The sequence below is a fragment of the Rhinopithecus bieti genome, unplaced genomic scaffold (assembly GCF_001698545.2).
Source record: "Rhinopithecus bieti isolate Rb0 unplaced genomic scaffold, ASM169854v2 scaffold_1467, whole genome shotgun sequence".
Classification (NCBI taxonomy): Eukaryota; Metazoa; Chordata; class Mammalia; order Primates; family Cercopithecidae; genus Rhinopithecus; species Rhinopithecus bieti.
Genome location: NW_016803692.1, coordinates 2,893,136 through 2,917,447, shown reverse-complemented (window position 1 = coordinate 2,917,447; position 24,312 = coordinate 2,893,136). Strand labels below are relative to the sequence as shown.

The 24,312-nt window shown below is 33.9% G+C and overlaps 1 protein-coding gene across 1 annotated transcript in view; it reads right to left on the bottom strand.

Annotated features, from left to right (window-relative positions):
* The window catches only part of ODF2L (outer dense fiber of sperm tails 2 like), a 44,471-nt gene extending 21,100 nt beyond the window's left edge, over window positions 1-23,371 (bottom strand). The window contains 10 exon segments of the mRNA XM_017850775.1: window positions 4,615-4,811; window positions 6,093-6,198; window positions 9,897-10,082; window positions 16,271-16,387; window positions 16,977-17,048; window positions 17,180-17,242; window positions 18,710-18,835; window positions 19,474-19,606; window positions 20,934-21,105; window positions 22,589-23,371. Of these exon segments, the coding sequence (XP_017706264.1) occupies window positions 4,615-4,811; window positions 6,093-6,198; window positions 9,897-10,082; window positions 16,271-16,387; window positions 16,977-17,048; window positions 17,180-17,242; window positions 18,710-18,835; window positions 19,474-19,606; window positions 20,934-21,046 (1,113 nt within the window). The 5' untranslated portion in view covers window positions 21,047-21,105; window positions 22,589-23,371.
* Between the last annotated feature and the right edge of the window lie 941 nt (window positions 23,372-24,312).

The window sequence follows — 24,312 nt, the reverse complement described above, 5'->3', positions numbered from 1 at the left end:
GATGCCTCGCCCTGCTTCAGCTCTCGCTGGTCAGGCTGCAGCAGCTGACCAGCACCGATTGTCCGGCACTCCCTAGTGAGATGACCCCAGTACCTCAGTTGAAAATGCAGAAATCACCGGTCTTCTGTGTCGCTCGCGCTGGGAGTTGGAGACTGGAGCTGTTCCTATTCGGCCATCTTCCTCATTTGTAAATTCTTAAATGTCATCAGACTTTTGGAAAAAGAGTATCATGAGAGAGATCTAAAAGTTTTTTATATATAAAAAAAAGGAAGAAAAAAAATTGGGTTGGGCGTAGTGGCTCGCACCTGTAATTCCAGTAGTTTGGGAGGACAAGGTGGGAGGACTGCTTGAGCCCAGGAGTTCAATAGCCCAGGAGCCTAGGCAGCACAGTGAGACCCCAACTACACATACACACACATACACACACACACACACACACACACACAAATTAGCTATGTGCTGTGGTCCCAGCTACTTGTGAGGCTGAGGTGGGAGATTGCTTGAGCCTGGGAGGTCCAGGCTACAGTGAGTTCTGATTGTGCCACTGCACTCCAGCATCAGCAACAGAGCAACCGTCTCAAAAAATAAATAAATAAAAATAAAAATAAAAAACCAGTGCCAGTTGGAAACAATAAATTGAAACACTAAAAAAAAAAAAAAGAAAAAATTTGTATAGGTATTTTCAGATATTTGATGATAGGAACACTTGGGGAATACTTTTTAAGATTCTTGAAAATTAAACTTTTAAATGAAGGATTAAAAGATAAAGACCAAAGAAATCTGCCCCCAAAATTGAACAAAACCCAGAAACTGAAGACAGAGTATCAATCTAGGAGATCCAACAAATCAACAATACAATCAGCAGTACATCCAGACAGACAGACTGGAGAAAATGGAAAGGGGCAGGAGAGAGAACATTACCAAAGAAATAATATAACAGAATTTTCCAGAGGTAAAGGACATGAGTCTTTGGATTTACAAAGTCTACAACGTACTTAGCACAAAGTACTGGAAGACACAACTAGATGTGTGTGAAGTTTCAAAACACCAAGGATAAGGGGAATCTCTTAACTTTCAAGAAAAATAAAAAATGTCACTACAGAGGAGTAAGTATCAGACTGATGGCAGATTTTCTCTACTAGCAACTCTGACTTATGGAAGACCATGGAGCAAAGCCTTCAAAGTTCTCAGTAAAAATTACTTTCAATCTAAGTTGCTATACCCAGCTGAAACCATTAATCAAAATGACAGAATAAAGGCATTTTTAGACACGTGAGACCATTTTAATGTTTACTTCTAATTTTCTCTTCCTTAAGGGAATATTATTTGCAGATATATTCCAGTAAAAAGAAAAAGAAACACAATGTGGGTTCAAGGAAACAGTGGAACCAGGGTAGCAGTCAAGAAAATTCCAGCATGGCATCTGGGCAGCAGGGCTAGAGACCAACCCATTCAGACTGAAACAAGAAGACAGAAGGCCCTAAGTAGAAGAAATCTGGGGAAAATAGGTTCTTCAGAGAACAGAGATAGGATGAAGAATTTCAAGAAGGGGGTGGGGTGGGGGGAAGACAACGATAAGGGCAAAGAGTAAAACAAGTAGAGTTTTTGGAAACTCCAGGTAAAATTTTAAAGTTGTACAAGAAAAAAACATGTATAAACATATTACTTGACTGTGTAGTGAAAGAACAATTATAAGTCATTGCTATTAATGTTTAGAATCAATCTATTAAAAGCACTTGAGGTTACAGAGCAAATTGTCAATTAATAACACTGGCGAAGTGAAAGTGGGGAGAATAGATAGAGAACAGGTAGTTGGAAAATATCCTTATTTTCCAAATAAAAGGTGAAGATATATAATCTGTCCTATGCTTCACATTTCTGTCAAGTGAAGCTCATCTTACAATATTGGTAAGCAGGGGAATGATGTATAACAAAGAAGTAACTTTTGTTCAGATGCAGTTTTTTCTAGCTCATTAATTGTCTGAACCATGTAAAAAACATCAGCTGAATACAAAGCGCACAAACACAGCTGAACACAGCAAGCCACAGAGGTACACAGCACTCTACATAAAGCCCATATACTCCATGTTCCTCCTCCTCTTTCTTCTCTTTCGTTATTGAGCCCTATCTTGGAAGTGCTTATTGAATATTGCCCTTATGTTCATATCTTATGTCCATAAAAGCCTTAACTCTTTCAGCTTCCTGTATCAAACTACCTTCACTTATTTTCACGAAAGCATAAGTTATAAGTTTGTTGTAGTATTTATTAGGAATTTAACATGTCTTTTAGTTGTATTAGTATTTATATTATCAATTATGTTAGTGCTCTACTAATTAGAAGGTTAATTGACTAAATGTGATAAACCAAGGAATAGTATAATATATAATTTACTGATACACAGATAACCATGAGAAGAATAAAATTAGAAATTGTTTAGAAATTTAAAACTAGCTCCTCAAAGAGTTACAAATTAAAACCATAGATAACATTTTTACCTGCCAAATTAGCAAACACTACAAATAAAAACACACATTTCATTTCCTGTGCTGATGAGGTATAGAGAACTAATGGCAGTATGGGTAATAAAATACCTTTTCAGAAGAAATGTAGCAAAGCATATCAAGAACATTCAAAATGTTCATATTCTTTGACTCAGTAATTCTACATGGAAATTTAAGCTAAAGACAATACAACAAGAAGTTTATGTATGAAAATGTTCATCAGAGAATTATTTTATTAAATGTTAAAAACATTGGGAATAACGTGAATGTCCAACAAATAGGGAATCACCTAACACTTCTACATTGAATATATATTACAGAGTAATTTAAAAGGATGCTTATAAAGAGTTTATATGTTATATACGTACAGTATCTGTTTCCATTTTAAAGTGAACAAAGCAAGACATTATTTTAATTACAACTGTGAAAAAACAAATATTACAAAATACGGTTATCTCCAAGGAATGTGGGATCAATGATCATTCTGTTCTTTCTATATTTCTATAGCTTCCAATTTTACTGTAATGAGTATATATTCTTCACTCAAAAGGTAATACTGAATAATTTGTCAGAAGTTGGAGGAACTATGTTCACTGAATAAATGAACTTCTTTTTATTAAGAAAACGTAAGAAGTTCATACTGCTTGAAGGACTATAAAGGACTTACAAAATTTCTTGAAGGAAAAAATTCTAATTCAAAATATCATAATGTCACTGCCAAAAAAAAATGGTATTAAGGTACATTGCAATTTTGATTTTTTAAAAAATCTTTCCTAACAAAAAGTAGCCGAAATAATTGTATTACTAAATACATTAAAGGTGAGAAAAGAAGACCCTGCTACTTCCTATAATGTACATCACTTAGATTCCTATTTCCTCCACTCACTCTGAAGGACCACAGTCAACAGGACCGGCAATTTCAAGTCCTGTACTCCAAACTAATACAGTCTTTCCACCTGGAACAAAACAGACTTGAGATTTGTGAGCCTAGCTTTGCCCCACTGGTCTAAAGGAGACTGAAACTCAACATCAAGATGACAAAAGTTACCAACTTTATAAACCTACAAAGGGAAAGAATCTTTTCGGCTTGGGCAATCTGTTGCCTTCTGCAATATATAATAAACAATCTTTAATTACTATACATTGTACTGCATAACACTATGTATCTCCCACAAAGACAGATCAGTATGTAGAAAACAGATTGGCTCATAAGAAAATAATGCTAAGACCTACAATGGATAAAATTCTCTTCTCAGCACACAACATTTTAGACGTATAGCAAAAGAAGGGTTTAGAAAGGGTAAAAGAGATTTGGATGTATCTCCATCAGAAAAATAATCTTTTAAAATAACAATTCAGAACCTTAAAGCCTGGAATGCTATCATTTTATTAAAATAATTTCCTTTGGTGATGATTTTAAATTGTGTATATTTTTTCTCATAAACAAACTCATTTTCAAAACCCACTGTAAGTTTTATATAATGTATAATTCTAAACAGCCAGTAATTATGTTTCCAAGAAACAAGTGCATTTCTAATGCAAAACAAGCAAACATCCTGTGCATATAAACTTTATTTCATGGTTTAAAAAGGTTCTTTTCTGTCTTCTATTTTCTGTCCTCTAAAAGTATTATTATGGAAGTGAAAATGATGCCATCATCTTTCAAGTTCCATCTGGTTATATGTATCTTGGGTTGACTGAGAACTCAAATATCTTTTTTTCTCAGGAAATTTAAAAGCTTCTCCCCTGTCTCTCCTCTGGTACCTATGGAGAGCAATTACCTCTTGGATATGAGTAAGCTGGAAAATTCTTTCTGATTATGAAGCAGCCAAGAACATACTTTCTGGTTTCAAACAGACCAGGCCTGAGGTTATATCCTATTGTAACCATGACACCTAGAAATAATCTTATGTACTAAAGTTAATGTAATTTGGATGATTCATTTAACTGCAAAATTGGATAGTAGTTTATTTTAAAAGTTGAGGCAAAGAGACTGTTAACTTCATAAATATTATTTAGCACTGCTGAAAACATAATATTCTGACAAGCACAGAAGACAAAATTATATAAGAGCACTGCTCTAAACATACTCTTTCTTCAAGTTGTTTCTACTAAGTAGACTATGGTCATTATACAATACACGCCTGTACAAACACTCATACATAGTACCTTTAATTTTGTATTCTCAAGATTCAGAGTTTCATTTTCATATTCAATTGAGTGAATTTTCCTAAGAATTTCTTCACATGAATTTTTTCCATCATCTTCCATTTTCTTCAGAGCTTCCAAAAGACTGATGATTTGCCTTTATAAAATGAATGACACATTTTATAAAAGTCATAAAAATTTTTATTCAAATAACACATTTTAAGTGTGTTTCTGAAATCACTTTGGTAGGGTGCAATGTTTAAAATAGGGAATATACAAAAATAAACAGAACTGATAGAACAAGAAAAATAGGGAGAAGTAATCCAAAAGGGTACAACCAAAGTAACTGTGATTAGAAACAATTACCCACTGATGATACCAACAAAAAATTACCCAACATGCTCTTTGCTGTTCAATAAAACTTCTAAACTATTATCCACAAGTATGCACATCTCTCTCTTCCTCTCATTCATATACATGCACACATATATACACTATTTAAGGGACAAGGTTAAAGAAAAGAATTAAGTGAGGCAATAACAACTGAACTTTAGAAATGAATTATATATGATAGTTTTCAATGATAAAACTGAAGACACAGAAAACACTTAAAATCAAATATTCAGGGTTCATTATAGTGTTATCAGTAATACATTTCAAATAATAAAATACATGTATTTTTATTTTTCATTTTCTTTGTTATGCATTTAAGTCACTTTAATTAAGGAACAATAATTTTTAGGATTTTCAAAGCAGTTATTATAAACTTTTTAAATATATTTTTATACATTCTTGTTTAAAAGAGAAAAATCACCTCCATTTAAGAAAAAGTAAATATTAACATTTACTACAAATAATAGATGGCATACTGAAATACTGAATGATAATCTACAAGTTTAAAATTTCAAAATGTGGGCCAGGTGCAGTGACTCACGCCTGTAAATCCAGCACTTTGGGAGGCCAAGGAGGGCAGATCACAAGGTCAAGAGATTGAGACCATCCTGACCAACATGGTGAAACCCTGTCTCTACTAAAAATACAAAAAAAATAGCTGGCATGGTGATGCGTGCCTGTAGTCCCAGCTACTAGGGAGGCTGAGACAGGAGAACTGCTTGAACCCAGGAGGCGGAGGTTGCAATTAGTCAAGATCGCACCATTGCACTTCAGCCTGTGCAACAAAGTGAGACACTGCCTCAAAAAAAAAAAAAAAAAAAATTCAAAATGTGAACACCAATTCACTTTTAATGAGCAATCATTTTAACTATTTTTAATAGTAAGGTAAGAAAACTTTACAGAATTATAAATGCAAAAATATCCAATCATATAGGTAGCACCTTTACCATATGTAATCTAAAAAAATCAAAATACAAACAACTCAAAGAATTTTTTAAAAGTGAAAACTGTTACTAAATAACAAAAGATTCTAAATTTTTTCTTACTTTTCATTGTTTCAATCTGTACTTCCAATTCAGTTTTTTCTATTACAATTTTCTCATAATGACTTTTCCAGGCATTGGAAGTTGAAATTGTTTCAGATAACTTGGCTTCCTAAAAAATACATAAAAGTATTCATACTATAATTTTAAAACATTTTTGTTTTGCTCAGATCTCTAAACACAAATACATTATAAACTGGGAAGGAATCTTCCAAAAAGTATGGAACTTCAAATACAGAAAACTGTACATGCATGTTTATAGCAGTGCAATTCATAATTGCAAAAATATGGAACCAGCCTAAATGTCCATCAACCAATGAGTGGATAAAGAAAATATGGTATATAACCACCATGGAATACTACTCAGCCATTAAAAGGAACATCTGCAGCAACCTGGATGAAGTTGGAGATCACTATTCGAAGTAACTCAGGAGTGGAAAACCAAATATCGTATGTTCTCACTCATAAGTGGGAGCTAAGCTATGAAAACGCAAAAGCATAAGTTTGATATAATGGACTTTGGGAATTTGGGGGAAGGGAGGGAGGGAGGTGAGGGGTAAAAGACTACACACTGGGTACAGTGTACAGTGCTTGGCTGATAGGTGCACCAAAATGTCAGAAATAACCACTAAAGAAGTTTTCCAGGTAACCGGAAACAACCTGTCCCCCAAAAACTATTGAAATAAATAAATAAAGTCAGTGTACAACTTTGAACAGAAAAATTTTAAAGTAAATATCTATATTGCTATTATTTTATATACACATAGTGGAAGTTTCAACTTAACATTTTAAAAGATGTTGCAACTATTTTTAAACAATATTTCATAATTAAGTTCTTTTCTTTTTACTGAACTTTCCATTTTACTTTTTTTTTTATTTTGCCCTGGCTGAAGTGCAGTGGCACGGTCATGATGGTTCACTGCAGCCTCCAACTCCTGAGTGCAAGGGATCCTCCTGCCTCAGCCTCCCTAGTAGCTAGGGCTACAAATGTGTGCCACCACAGCCACCATATATATATACACACATATGTAAAATATATCTAAATATATATGTATATGCCATATATATATCTACTATATATATATGTCTACATATATATATTTTATACATATGGTGTATATACTATATTTTATATGTATATATATAGAGAGAGTAGAGACAGCATCTTGCTATGTTACCCAGGCTGGTCTTGAATTAATTTCATGCTCTATATACAGAAGATGGTAACAACCACATAAGCATCAGAGGAGAAAGCCCCTGTGGTACACACAGAAACTACCCCTAGTTCCAAAGCTCCATAATATTTGGTGATGCACCTTACTTATCTTTGCTATAACGACGCCAAGATCTATTTTATAGAGGTCACCCCATCAGCCTTCAAACACTGCTACTGTCCACAAAGAGACATAAGTGATAGTAGTGGCTTATCCATTTTGAATGTGAACTCCCACAAGGTAGGGATTTTTATCTGCTTTTGTTCATAGCTGTATTTCTAGGGCCTTGATAGTGCCTGCAGCACAGCACACACTCAATAAATAGCTCAAATCTATTAACTGCAGATCCACCTAAAGAGCTGTAGCCACTGTGCCTCCTGTCTACATTCTACATAAAAACACACTGGAAGACAACAATGCCAGTAATTACAAATCAAAAAGCTCAGAAACAGTAATGACAACAATTAACATTTATTGGGTACTTCCTTCTTTCATCATTCATCCATTTACTGAGCAAGTATTTACTGAGCATGTATTATGTGCAAGACTTTTTTGTTTAAATTTTTTCACAGTAATATTTTTGATATATTCAAGACTAGCATTTTCATATTTTGTATAAAATAAGCTTTAATATAAATTATGAAGTATAAGTTTATAATATAAATTAAGATATGCAGAAGTTTTATCAGTAAGAAAAGAATTTATGTGTTAGCAATATAATTATTACCTACTTCATCAGTATGGCATTCCTAGGTGTCAAAACTAGTCAGTGATGGAATTACCTTCCTAGAGAGTTTTTTGAGTTGGCCTACCTTTTCTCTTTGCTTTAGAGAAATGGCACATCTAAGCCACCAGAAGCAAAATTAGGATCTAATTTTCAAAGAAGGAAATGGGTTAATTCTTCAGTGTGCAGAATTATAGAGCATTTAACATCCTCGCTCCTGGGTACTAAATGTCAGAATCATTTGTCTCTAGTACTTTCCAAATCCTCATTTCTTCTTTCATCTCTCCTTACAACATGCAGATATAAAGCAAAATCTCCCTTTTCACCTTTCCTTCCACTGCACTGAAACTGCATCTGAATTAGTAACTAGTGACCTTCTAATTACGAAAGACCACAGACCTTTACAAATCCTCCTTGTCCTTGATCTCTCTCTGTAGTCCTTGGTAAAATTTATGCATTGTGTAGATATGTGATGACATTTTGTTAAACTATTATTTAGCTCTTATTGCTGAACTGTTCATGTTTTAGACTTAAGATACTGTTTTAAATAATGGTACCCTTACCTTAGGTGAACAGGATAGCAAGCTCCTGCCTTCTGAGACTTATATTCAAGTAGAAGGAAACAGTTAAAAATAAAACAAAACACAACAGCAGTGATAAATGAAAAAATAAATTATATAGTTTCAGATTATAGTGAATGCTATGAAAAAAAATTAAGACATTGATATGATTGTTTTAGGACTACTTCAAAAGGAATGGTCAAGAAAGGCCTCTCTGAAGAGATGTCAATTGAAAAGATACCTGAATGATTAAAAAAAGAAAGAGCTATTGTGAGCCAGGGAAGAACATTAAAGCCAGATGCAGCAACAAACAAGAAAAACAACAAAACAAAGAAAAAAACTTCATGCATTACAGGAACAGAAAGGAGGGCAGTGCAAAAATATATTTTCTCATTTATCTCTCCCTACAAACACATGAGATAGGGAGTATTATGATCTCCTATTTTATACATGAGGAAATTGAAGCTTAAAGAGGTTAAGTTCCTTATCTCAAGTCACAAAGTTAACAAAATACTATTTTGTTTGCAATAAGCTTTTATACAAGTCTGTTTTCTTTTCTAAAAGCCTCTAATAATTCTATAAGCTGTAACATAAGTTCTTAAGAGGTAGGATATCAGTTAGACTTTATTAAAAAATTATTAATTAGTAATTGAATAAATATAATTTGTTGAAAACAACAAAGCACTAAGGCCATTTTCAAATTTGTACTATACCCAAAGATATATTTTACATGGTGTGTTTATGTCAGCACATGGTTTTAAATGTATTACCGAGATTAAATGAGGTTAATTACTGAATAGAGTCATAGGGTCTAATAACACAAATCAGCATTTCTCAAACTAGTGTTCCTCAGAACCAGTTCCAAGAGTTGCTTTGTGGGTAAAAGAATAGCTCTGTGGTTAAAAAAGTGTGGGAAACTCTTAGTTCAACACCCTTCGTTCCACTGTTTCTGAAAGCCGCCTCAGAGCCTTTAATTTGCTAACATGGACCACAATGTCCCAAGAGGAAATGTGTATAATATATTACCTTTAGTTAGTTGGCCAATAGAACCTTTTTGTTTGTGTAGGGGGGGACACACTTAATATTTCCTTTAAGAAAAGTGCCCAAGGAAATGCTGATATATTTCAATATGAAAATTTGACATTTTATGTAATATTTCAAAATAAAAGATTTAAAGCAAAAGTGTAAGTTTTCTGGTATTAACAGCATTAAGAGAAGAATAAAATTACTATATGAAGAATCATAACATTAATTATATAAACTAAGTACATAAAATATAACTTTTAATTTTAAAAAGAATGAATTTACATACCTGATCTCTAATTTGGGAAGTAAGTTTTTCAATAGCTCCTGTAAAATGGTCAAGCCTTTGTTTGTAAACTTTAGATGCCTTTTTTAAAGCTACAGCTATTCGCCTACTTGCTTCTTTCATCACTACAGCCTCATTCTTATTCATTCTCAATTGCAGGCTCCACTTGGCTATCTTGGTTTCTAAGTTCTAAAAAAAAAAAATTAGCAACAATTAAATTATTTCAGAACTCCAATGTTTATGTAAACATTGTAAAAATATGTACATAACTGATATGGTTTGTGTATTACTTCATTCTCACACTGCCATAAAGAAATAACCTAGACTGAGTAATTTATAAAGGAAAGAAGTTTAATTGACTCACAGTTCCACATGGCTGGGAAGATCTCAGGAAACTTACGATCATGGCAGAAGGTGAAGAGGAAGCAAGGACCTTCTTCACATGGTGGCAGGAGAGAGAAGAGTGAGGAGCAAAGCGGGAAGAGCCCCTTATAAAACCATCAGGTCTCACAAGAACTCACTCACTATCATGAGAACAGCATGGGGAAAACCACCCCCATGATCCAATCACCTTCTACCAGGTCTCTTCCTAGACACATGGAGATTATAAGGATTACAATTCAAAATGAGATTTGGATGGGGACACAGCCAAACCGTAGCATTCTGCCCCTTGCCCCTCCCAAATCTCATGTCCTCACATTTCAAAACACAATCACGCCTTTCCAACAGTCCTCCAAAGTCTTAATTCATTCCAGCATTAACCCAAAAGTCCAAGTCTAAAGTCTCATCAGAGACAAGGCAAGTCCCTTCTGCCTAGGAGTCTGTAAAATAAAAAGCAAGTTAATTACTTCCAAGAAACTATGGGGGCACAGGTATTGGGTAAATGTTCCCATTCCAAATGGAAGAAATTGGCCAAAAAAGGGCAGACTACAGGACCCATGCAAGTCCACAATCCAACAGGGCAGTCATTAAATCTTAAAGCTCCTAAATAATCTCCCTTGACTTCATGTTTCACATCATGCTGATGCAAGGAGTGGGCTCCCATAGTCTTTGGCAGCTCCAGCCCTGTGGCCTGCAGGGTACAGCCCCCTTCCTAGCTGCTTTACCAGGCTGGCATTGAGTATCCGGAGCTCTTCCAGGCACATGGTGCAAGCTGTCAGTGGATCTACCATTCTGGGGTCTGGAGGACTGTAGCCCTCTTCTCACAGCTCCACTAGGCAGTGCTCCAATGGGGACTCTATGTGGGGGCTCCAACCCCACATTTCTCTTCCACACTGCCCCAGCAGAGGTTCCCCATGAGGGCTCTACCCCTGCAGCAAACTTCTGCCTGGACATCCAGGTACTTCCACACATCCCATGAAATCTAGGCTAAGGTTCCCAAGCCTCAATTCTTGACTTCTGTGCACCTTCAAGTCCAACACCACGTGGAAGTCACCAAGGCTTGGGGCATCCACCCTCTGAAAAATGGCCTGAGCTATACATTGGCCCCTTTTAACCACAACTAGAACGCAGGGCACCAAGTCCCAAGACAGTACAAAGCAGCAAGGCCCTAGGCCCAGCCCACAAAACCACTTTTTCCTCCTAGGCCTCTGAGTCTGTGATAGAAGGGGCTGCCATGAAGACCTCTGACACGCCCCAGAGACATTTTCCCCATTGATTATTATTTGACTTCTCATTATTTATGCAAATTTCTGCAGACCACTTGAATTTCTCCCCAGAAAATGGGTGTTTCTTTTCTATCGCATGGTCAGGCTGCAAATTGTCCAAATTTTTACGCTCTGTTTCCCTTTTAAACCTATGTTCCAATTTCAAACAATCACTTTGTGAATGCATAAAACTGAAAGCTTTCAGAATCAACCATGTCATATCTTGAACGTTTTTCTGCTTAGAAATTTCTTCTACCAGATACCCTAAATCATATCTTTCAAATTCAAAGTTCCACAGATCTCTAGGGCAGGGGTAAAATACCATCAGTCTCTTTGCTAAAGCATAGCAAGAGTCACCTTTATTCCAGTTCCCAACAAGTTCCTCATCTGTATCTGAGACCACCTCAGCCAGGACTTCATTGTTCATATCACTATCAGCATTTTGCTCAACACCATTCAACAAGACTCTAGGAAGTTCCAAGCTTTCCCACATCTTCCTGTCTTCTTCTGAGCCATCCAAACTGTTCCAACCTCTGCCCATTACTTAGTTCCAAAGTCACTTCCACATTTGTGGGTATCTTTATAGCAATACCCACTCTCTGCAGTACCAATTAACTGTATTAGTCCATTTTCATGCTGCTATAAAGAAATACCTGAGACTGGGTGATTTACAAAGGGACAAGTTTTAATTGACTCACAGTTCCACATGGCTAGGGAGGACTCAGGAAACTTCAATCATGGCAGAAGGCGAGGGGGAAGCAGGGACCTTCTTCACGTTGCAGCAGGAGAGAAAAGAGTGAAGAGCCAAGGGGGAAGAGCCTCTTATAAAACCATCAGATCTCACTCACTATCATGAGAACAGGATGGGGGAAACCACCCCCATGATCCAATCACCTCCCATCAGGTCTCTCCCTAAACACATGGGGATTCTTAAGATTAGAATTCAAGATGAGATTTGGGTGGGGACACAGCCAAACTATATCGGTTTGGATCTGTGTCCCTACCCAAATTTCATGTCAAACTGTAACCCCCAGTGTTGGCGCTGGGGCCTGGTGGGAGGTGGTTGGATTACAGGGTTGTTTCTTATGAATGGTTTACAGCATCCTCTTGGTGCTGTTCTCCTGATAGTGAGTTCTCGCAAAATCGGGTTGTTTAAAAGTGTGCAGCACCTCCCTACTTGCTCCCTCTCTTGCTTCTGCTCCCACCATGTGAGATGCCTCACTCCCCGTTTGTCTTCCACCATGACTGTTAAGTTTCCTGAGGCCTCCCCAGAAGCTGAGCAGATGCCAGAATCATGCTTCCTGTGCAGCCTGTGGAACTGTGGGCCAATTAAACTTCTATTCTTTATAAACTATGCAGTCTCAGGTATTTCTTCATAACAATGTTAAAATGGCCTAATACAATAATTCTCTATACAGGTTTTATCAAAATGATTAATAAGATTAATTAAAAAAGCAAAACAGTGAAGAAAGGTGACTTCACCAATGCTCTCTATAACCTGTTAAAGGATGCAAATTTAAAACATATAATCCTATATCAAACTAATGCTACTATTATTAAAGATACTAATATTAGTGATTATGGTACAAACACTAACTTCCTTAAAACTTCTGTGATTAACTCAGCTTTTTTAGTTCACATCTAGAATATTACACATCTTACTAGTTTTAAAAACTAGTTTAAAAAAAATAATTGAGCTAGAAACAATCCAAATATGTACCTATATTCAAAGGAATTGGTAGCTCCCCAAATATATTAGGACTATTCATTTTGAAAGCTAAAATCTTAAAGATATGATTATAATCTTTAAGAAGGCTATAGATGAGATAAACAGATTTATTTACCAAATTTTAATTCACTAGAATTACGGGGCATGTCCTGACACTAGAGTTACATTAAAGATAATAAAATACTACTTTATCCAATAAAGTAAATTTATGGAAGTCATTATTCCAAGACCAAACACAGGTTTAGACAAATTAATGACTGTAAGAGTCATAAGGTTTGTATTATTGAGGACACGTTTCTATCATTGAATGTGACTGTAACTAATTGGCATGACTATCTCTTTGGCATACCTCTTGGCAACATGAGAGACAGAATATTAGGCTGGGTAGATGAGGGATGTGATTTAAGGTGATAACTCAAATGTTTTTATTTCAAATTATTTTAAGACTTTGTATTTAAAGTATTTGAGTATTAAGTATCTATTTATTTAAAGACTTATGATTTTAATGTTTTACATTTTGAAACCTGTGTAATACTGAAATGTGAAATTATTACAGAATTTAAGTTTTAGTCTCCCATTCCTTAGACAGCCATTTTAATTTTTAAAAATTGCAAAGGAGTCACAGTAAAAGCTAAACCTAGGACTTTTCAACTTAACTCTACAATCACCAAAATCTAAGTTTCTTAACTGCCACTAAAATTGAGATTAAGTATATATTAAGATTTAGATTTGATTTCTTTGAAGAGTGACTAAGTAAACTAAGAGAAGGAGCAATACATTCTTAAATTGTTTTAAAAAAACAAAATCCCATAAAACATAACTAGTTGGGGAAAAATAGCAGTACAGTAAGTCGACATAAGACAAAGGAAGGCCGGGCGCGGTGGCTCAAGCCTGTAATCCCAGCACTTTTGGAGGCCGAGACGGGCAGATCACAAGGTCAGGAGATCGAGACCATCCTGGCGAACACAGTGAAACCCCATCTCTACTAAAAAAAATACAAAAAACTAGCCGGGCAAGGTGGCGGGCGCCTGTAGTCCCAGCTACTTGGGAGGCTGAGGCAGGAGAATGGCGGGAACCCGGGAGGCGGAGCTTGCAGTGAGCTGAGATCCGGCCACTGCACTCCAGCCTGGGCGACAGAGCAAGACTCTGCCAAAAAAAAAAAAAAGACAAAGGAACATCCCACAGGAAACACTGCTGTCATTCCTCTAAAAGTCCACACGGTGTCATCATCACACCATGAATAGTTGCTGTCTTAGGTTAAAAGACTTTTAAACATAGAAAGTAAATTTTCTTTTTGAACACGGTTCCAGACACGATCTTCTCACCAGATTTATCAAATCCCACACTTAGGCACTATCAAGGAGTATACTGAAATGACAAATTATTTTATAATTTCAAAATAACCTCTCAAGTCATTTGCCAAATGAATGAACACATAAAGTTGATTATCTTTTTCTATCTCCAAAGGAGTGTCTGTATACATGTCACATTTTATACAGACAATTATTCTCTATCTCTTCTGAAAATATGAAAATATTCTAACTCTAATTGCTACATCACAAAGATCTAGAAAGAAAAACTGGTGCAAGGCATCTGCAGGATAGTTCCCAGAGATTTACAATGTAAATTTTTAAAAGACCCAATACAACAAATTACTGAACACTAAAAAGTTGAGATTGATGTTGCCAAATTGAGATCATTGGATTCATACTCTTAAAAAAAAAAACGAAAACAAAACACTGTCAAACCTAAGTCAAAAAGAACTAAATTCTGAACCCCTTAATTACTTAATGCCTTAAATCCAAAAGTCTGTGAGAGAAAATGTAGAAAAATCCATAAACTCAGTTTCTTTTAATCATTTCTTAACAGTAGCATTTTGGTAAAAGAATTTGAATTCAAATTATTAGTAGAATTTCAAAGCAAAATTTTAGGATTTTAGCCTTATGTTCTTTCTCCAAATTATCATGGTTATAAAAACTAAACACTATGCTTTAAGATAAATTGGGAAAGATGATTACCTAATACGTTCAATCACACGTCAGATGTATTCAATCACATGTGCTCTCCTGTATTTACTATGACAGACCACTGCAATACCAAGTCCAGTTCATCTGCAGTGCCCTAGCATACAAAATTTACATGTCCCATAAACCTACTTAATGTCCCTTTAAAGGAAGAAACAGACACACACACACAAATTCGAGTACAGTTTTGAAACATGCTACAGGCTGCAGACATCTGCTATGATTCAGGACTGCAAAATCAAACAGAAATCTAATTTAGAAGTCCTCACACTCAACGGAGTTTGAGTCTCTGTAACCTCTGAAGGTGGGAATATTGCTTCTTTGCCTTTGTTGGAAATAAAAGAAAAAGTTACCTTATATTGTATGCTATGCCATCTCAAATTCTCATCTCAAAGCGACTTTGACTCCAAAAGAATAATTAAATCAAAAAAATTCCCCTTAATTATATTCCTACAAAGTTGTTTAATAAGGGAATTACTTAATTTTGTGCACATTAAAGTTGGGCTGATTTTAAAATTATTATGATTAGTAACAAAAAATAAACCTTGTATTGACTGTTAAACTTGTGAAAGTATGTATGATGTATGTATGTATGTAGGGACGGAGAAAAAAGACTGAAATAATGTACACCAAAATGTTAACAATGATTTTGGTGTATTTAAATTTATTTTCTATAAATTTTCCACAGTAAATATAAATTAATTATAAAGTGGAAACGATTTTTAAAGTAATTCAATCCCATAAATCCTTCTAGATTGGTATTAAACAGAGACAGCATTTTTATATTGAACCCAATATAAAATTTGGACCCAAACCTTTAGTTAGGCCACATATAATAAGATTTATCTTAAATATGTATTTCCTATGTCAACAACTGTGTATTTTAAACCACCAAATTCTAGAACTAAGGAATGGCTTTATAGTGTTTCATTAATTTTATCACTTAAGCTATTAAAATGGATATATATATATTTATACCTTTACGTATTCTTTCAACTTATCGTTCTCGGCTTCCTTTTTATGAATTTGGATCTGTAGTCGTTCATGTACTACTTTTACTGATTGAGAAAAACGGTTTGCTTTCAAAGTATTTGCCTGTAACAAGAGAAAGAGAAAACCAAAAAAATCCATATTATTTGCTGTATCCCCAGCCCAGCACCTCTAATTTTACCCTGATTTAAAAAACAATCTACACAGCTGATAAAAAGCAAAGCATTACTTTACATAAACTGCCGCCCCTATTACAAATGTATTTCATGCCCAACCAAGGCTAAGTTCTTTCCCCCAACCTTTTTTATTTAATGGCTCCTGATAATCATCTCTTTTTTAAAATTCCCATCTATCTTTCTAAATAAAGGTATGGGTATACCTAAAATGCTCCTACAAAGACTAACATTCCTTAATTTGTCACCCAACTGAAATACAATACAAATTTAAAACAGTTCCTATATGAAGTGATTTATGCCAAATATCCTGACAAAACACCATAAAACTCTTAAAAAAGCTTAATAAAATTAAGATGTCATATTTGATAGGTAAAAGCTGTAAAATATCCAAATAATTTAGAATTTCAAAACACTTTTCTGTGTTTATTTCTGAGGAGTTGGGGCTAGGATGGGAAAAAAAAAAAAAGAAGTCAATATTAATATAATGAATTAAGCTCAAAAGCTCCAATTTTGCTTACCTTTTCAGTCTGAAACAAACAAGAAAGTTCTTGGATATGGGCCTCCTTTTCAAATACCTTCTTCTTAAGATTCTTGAGCAAATATAAAATAAGAATTAGAAATTTCACAACTTGGATAATATTGGCTAATTTTATAAAACCAAGCAGCATGCAAATAACAATGACAGAAAGAATGGACAAAAAGTAAGTGTGGAAAGACTTACAGTATTTTCACTTTCATTATCAGTTAAATTTTCTAGCAACATGCTGGGTAAATTGTCTCCTGTCTGAGAAAAGAACGTTATAAATCAGTGATCACAAATTATATTTCTCTATATAAAAAAGTAGGAAGTGGAATAAGCATTACTCAATAAGTTAATATGACTTTAATTCAGATTTTAAAAGAGTTAACCATTGAAAAGATTTTGCTCAAGTATTCCAAATTATTTTGGTCTGCAATTTATGAAATTAGTTAATTTACTAAATTGATCTCAAAAGAATGCTTCAGAAAGTATAGGTTAGTGACACTAAAATCACAAAAATTCTCTATACAAAAGAAGTTTGTATAGAGTATAGAATGCAACACAGTGCTGTTTACAAAGAAGCAAAAATTATCAACAATCTAAATTCTAGCAATAAGAAATCTCTTGAAGAACTACAGTGAATCAGTAACAGAATTCTATGTAGCCATTTTAAATGAGACCACAGAAGACTATTTATTCATTTTTGAAAGTCATACTCCTGCTTTAGAATGTGAAACAGTTATCAATTCTTTTCACCCAAAACCACATATATATGTACATATAATACAAAATTATACACGGAATTTCAGAGAGCTTATGGATTTCATAAAGGCCATCCTTGGATCCATAAGGGTCCAAAGAACTCGAGTTAAGATTCCTTTCTATTCAAAAAATATTCAATACATGAGAAAATACTGACAATATAGTGTTAAGTATAAAAGTCAAGTTACAAAACAAAGAGAGTAGTTTTACTCCATTTTTCTAAAATACCACGTATATATGCACACATAACATATATACAGTAAAGAAACAAAAGACTGCAAAATATACACAACATAAAATTAACAGTCCTTAATCGTGATGTTTCACTAAGTGCTGAGATCAAGAGAATATTTCTCTGCTTATCAAAATTTTCTATAAGCATGTTAACTTTTAATTACAAAACTATTACCTAATATTAGTTTTACAATTCTGAAAAAAATTATCATAGGAAAAGTCAACAGGGAGTCAGAAGAATAATTTAGGTGATTTAAAGGGTATAAGCTTCCTTTTTGGAGTGATAAAAATGCTTTAAAATTGACTGTGGTGATGGCTGCACAACTCTGTGAATACAATGAAAACCATTGAATTTTATAATTTAAATGGGAGAACTGTATGGTATGTGAATTCCATTTCAATAAAGCTTTTACCAGATGAAGAATACATAGATACGTTACATACATATAAATATAATGTACAAAGAGTTTAAACTCAAAAAGTGTATATTTTATTAGAATCAGTTAAATTAAGTATAACAAAGTTTTGAGATGAAAATAAAATACATTTTCTATAAAAATGTGGTTTTCATATAGAACTACTTATGAAACATTAAAGGCAGGGATTCATGACTGACAAAATTCAAAGAATTATTTCCATTTTAAATATACCAATAATTTCTACAGTTTAAAAATAATGTAGCCTTCAAGTGAGAAATACCACTATTAAAATGAGTGCTTAGTGTTAATCCCTTACTTGTTTGTAGTCTCGCTCTCTAAGAAGATGTTCTAAAGCTAGTTTTACACTTCTGAAAGTGTCTAATTCTTTTGTTAATATTTCCTTCTGTTCGGAAATCTTCAAATTCGATGCAGAAAGATTCGCCTGACAAATTACAAGAACCACATACACATTTTAAGACACAGCATTAAGTAAAACCCTCTAAAATATACTATCAAACATATTTTTTCCTAACAAAATCATTCTTTTGTGCATAGTAATAATGTTACAAAATTTGTAAATTGGATCTGTTATACAGTACATTAAAATAAAATGAAATCAAAATAAGAGCTTATATTCTAAAAGCATTTTAGGCTTTTATATAAAAGTTATAGAAGATAATCTATTGTTTGTCCCTAATTTAAACTTTAATATGCTGGAACTTAAAAATAGTTCTCTATTCCAAATAATACTATCGAAAACAGATACATTTCACCTCTCATAAGATTTTAGTTTTAAATTCGCTCTTCAGAAAAGCTGATTTTCTAGTTCAACTCCGGTTAATTCAAGCACCCAAAATATATTGTTTCTAGCTTAGCCTCTTATCAGGTGTATGCCTGAGATTATCTTTCAGGAAAAGAATTGTAGTTAATGACACGGGAATAAAGAATTCTGATAAACCCTCATTTTTGGTATTAAATACTCATATGTGAGCATACCTACATAAGATATGAGACCTCAGTTAATACATTCTGAGTAATATACTAGCTTTTCATTTTATTATATATTCATAAGTCACTCACATTTTCAAAATTAATCTTTTCAATGGTGTCCTTAAATAGTGGCAAAAGTAATTCTATAGAACGAGTTACCAACTCCGCTTTCTTAAGTGTCGCTTCCAATTCAGTCTTTTCATTTAGGATGTCCTGCTTCAGGCTAATTACAAATGCACATACAAAATTTAAGTTAAATCCAACTTCATTTAAAGATGCTACTTAGAAATGCCATATCACGTATACAGTACTCTTATTAGCAAGGACAACTTTTAGTCCAAAAGTAGCTCGAAACTTAGACTTTGAGTGTAAGCAAATTTTAAGAATACCTTATTTTACTTATATTTTACTTGTATGGAATCACAAAAGTTATTTGGGTTAAAGATACATGTATAGTTAAGTTTGAAGGAGCATTTTCAATATTTATAAATAAAATTCCAAGTGATATGGAAACTCTTTAATTGGCAGCTTTTCTCTTTCTTTGTAAAACATAACGGCTCATTAACAACTGACGGCATCCTAGAGGCTATGTCAAAAATATGTGTTAAGTACAACTGGCTTAAAGTAGGAAGCCTAAGAACATTCTATCTATAAATGACACCTGTCCTTTATTAAAAACCACAGGCAGAAAGTCAAGTATGATTATAGATGATAAAATATTAGTTTCATTTATAACAAGTTAAAGCAGAAGCTGGACTAAGCTATCCATACTGACAGTAATGGTATACTAAGATTGCCACTTGGCAGGGGGGCAATATTTCATGTAAATAACAAGTGTATTCCCCACTCTAAAGAAGTATGACAAGTATTTGCTATATAGTAATATACCAAATGACAGTGATTTCACAAGCATTAACTACATTTCTGATATCACATATTATTACATTTTCATTTATCTTAAATAGCTTTATTTTGAAAATTCTTAACAGATGAGGTTTTCATTTTTTTTTCTTTTTCTTTTTTGAGATGGAGTCTCGCTCTGTCACCCAGGCTCTGTCACCCAGGAGTGTAGTGGTGCTATCTCAGCTCACCGTAACCACAACCTCCACCTCCTGGGTTCAAGTGATTCTTCTACCGCAGCCTTCCAAGTAGCTGGCACAACAGGCACACGCTACCACATCTGGCTAATTTTTGCATTTTTGCACTAGAGATGGGGTTTCAGCATGTTGGCCAGGCTGATCTTGAACTCCTGACCTCAAGTGATCCACCTGCCTCATCCTCCCAAAGTGCTGAGATTATAGGTATGAGCCATTGAGCCCAGCCAGGTTTTCATTTTTAATTGCTTTCATTAAGATTCAAAAAAACTAGCTGAATTCTGCTAGATGAGTACCTTTGTAATCAGATTAAATATATTTTAATAAATAAATACTAGATTTGAAAAAGATACTCTTAAAAGAATGCTGTATTTGATTCAAATAATTTATATTATGGACAAAACAGGAAATCCTGAAATCGGAAATTTAGATTTCCCCTGATACTGATGAGAATACCAGCTGAGATGACTTTCACTGGTACACCGTGGTAAATCTTCTTTCTCTGATATAGTTTTAAGATGGGAAAAGAGTTCTTCTGAATGACTTCCATCATTTATAGCCGTCTCCATAAATTCAGTAAATGGATTTACAGGTGGCTTCACAGCAACTTCTCCACATAAGCTGACACCTAGGAAATATTTTAGTTATTAAATTTATGTCAATAGAGATTTTTTTGTCATTACTCTCTCATAAAAAATAAAGGTCATAAGAATGTGTAAAACAATAACATTTCAAAGACAAAATAAAAAGTATAACTGCTACTCATTGTGATACTAATTCAAAATTGTATCAAAATTGCATAGCACAACCACTCAACAATGGCCAATTTCCATACACTGTTTCCAAAAGGCCTGATAATTCCTAAATAATCACAACAGTGTCAAAATCTTTATTAGTCTATTTCTTGAAGTATTACAATATTTGAACCCAGCAGGACTATAAAACAAATATAAAAACCATGGGTTACCTATAGTCTGTCTTATTAGGCCCATGCCATAAGAAATGTATGTTATTTATGCCTAAATCTGTAGAAATTTAACTTTTCAAAGACTTGGCAACAATAGCTACAAAGGATAAGATATTCAATTGCAAGCAGACTTTTCAAAAGTAAATTCACTTACTCCTATTCCCAACTCAATCTAGAATATTGGTGATAATGAAAAGAACAGACAGACATTACTTCCAAATTTTACTAATGTAATTGTTTTTACTCACACCTGTAGATGTCACTTTAAAAATGTGAATATTTAAGAATTTCCTCAAAACTACTCCAATTGAAGTAATGAGTTAGAGCTTTGGCAACCATTAAGGCTCTGTTTTCCCAACTCTAACCATACATGGTAATGTGTTCCCTGACTTCATTTTATGTTTACACAAAATCAAAGGTAATATTCAAGGTTTTCTACATTTTTTTCAGATATTTACCTCTTGTAATTTAGTTTTGTATGTCTGTATTACAAAACACATTATATTCAGGAATTTTTAACACTTAAGAGAAGAAGTGAAATTACAGGTTGAAGATTATTTATATTAGCCATTCAGAAACCTTCCAAAGTGTCCATAAAATGTACATATTTTATCTGAATGTCCTATATACTGTAGAGACAAATATTTAGGAAACAGGCCAATGAAGTAAGGTCATATTTTTTAAATACTAGAAAGTAAAGTTCAAAAGGAACTGCTAAGTAACCAACTTAGTCTAGGATGATTCCCTTGAATGCTGCAAATATGCAACATCTATTACAAGGGTATAACAATATTTTGAGCTATCTATAGACTAGAAGAATTACAAGTATACAAAATGAAATAAAAAACCAAACCTAAAAGTTAAGAATATGCTCGGGATAAGTCACTGCAATCAAGAGAACCATCATCTACTAATTCGTTCAGTTGCAATAGCTATCCCATACAGAAAGCAACTGGTAACAACCCTTCACTTGTTTAAATATTTGTCATATTTGTCTCTCTGTGGACTGGAATCTCAAGAAAGAATGTCTTTTTTATATTTCAATCCTCAGCACCTACAAGCCTCGTAAAAGCTAAGCAAAAATTGAAGGAAAACACTTAAGGCTTAGAGCTCTTAAAGAATATAATGACTAAAGACTGTTTACCTTTTTTTCAAATTCACCCCTTGATTTGTCTTTTCAGGGATCATTAAAAGAAAACGGTTCCTATATTTGCAATAAAGGTTTAAAAAACAATCTAAGAAGACAGAAATTTTCAATTTGTAAAAAATATTTTACAAGATAAGACTAGTTTGGTATCGGTATTTTATACACAACTTTTCTAAAAGTTTTATCATAAAATAAAGTGATAAAATTTTTCTGCTTCATCACCTATAATTGGTAACTGCCACTTATCTTAAAGGGTAAACAAATAAATAATAAAATCAACACTGTAAAAATAGGAATTCAGAATGACTTTCTACCTAACATTCTAAAATGGAATCTACATTACTGATTTCTCAACACACAAGAAAGAGAACTATTTGTCTCAGGTATTTCCATGAAAATTGTCAACAATCATCTTCTCCAGGATAAATATTGTTCAGATTCCAAGGCACTCCACTGCTTTTGTGTTGTGATAACTGTATAACAAAAAATATGTTGAACAAAAATGTAGTAATTTTCTTTAGCATAAAAAGTCCTACTTTATAAGAAATGCTATCGTTTTATTGGATCAAATGTATTCTTGTATAGAAAAGCAGATATTTCACAATAAGATGTTTTTAGTAATGTGGAATATACTGTTAACTGACAAATGTATTGTACTTTTGTACAACTTGTCAGTGGTGGGTGAAACAAAGACACATATTCTGTATACATGTTTAATGATCAAATCCTTTTAAAGATAACTTAAAAATTCTTCAAACTGAACGATAAGAGTGACACAATCTATCAAAACCTCTGGGATACAGCAAAGGTGGTGCTAAGAAAAAGGTTCATAGCCTTAAATGCCTACATCAAAAAGTCTGAAAGAACACAAACAGAAAATGTAAGGTCATATCTCAAGAAACTAGAGAAACAAGAACAAAACAAACCCAAACCCAACAGAAGACAGGAAATAACCAAGATCAGAGCAGAACAAAATGAAACTGGAAACAAAAATACAAAAGATAAATGAAACAAAAAGCTGGTCCTTTGAAAAGATAAATAAAATTGATAGACCATTAGCAAGATTAATCAAGAAGGGAAAAGATTCAAATAAGCTCAATTAGAAATGAAACAGGAGATATTACAACTGACACCACAGAAATACAAAAGATCACTCAGGCTACTATGAACACCTTTACACACATAAACTAGAAACCCTAGAGGAGATGGATAAATTCCTGGATACAACCCTCCTAGCTTAGATCAGGAAGAATTAGAAACCCTGAACAGCCCATTAACAAGCAGTGAGACTGAAACAGTATTTTTTAAATTACCAACAACAAAAAAAGTCCAGAACCAGACAGATTCACAGCTGAATTCTACCAGACATTCAAAGAAGAATTGGTACCAATCCTATTGACACTATTCCACAAGATACAGAAAGAGAGAATCCTCCCTAAATCATTCTATGAAACCAGTGTCACCCTAATACCAACACCAGGAAAGGACATAACCAAAAAAGAAAACTATAGACCAACATCCCTAATGAACATAGATGCAAGAATTCTTAAAAGGTCGGGCGTGGTGGCTCACACCTGTAATCCCAGCACTTTGGGAGGCCAAGGTGGGTGGATCACGAGGTCAGGAGTTCAAGACCAGTCTGGTGAAGATGGTGAAACCCTGTCTCTACTAAAAATACAAAAATTAGCCCGGCATCCTGTAATCCCAGCTATTCAGGAGGC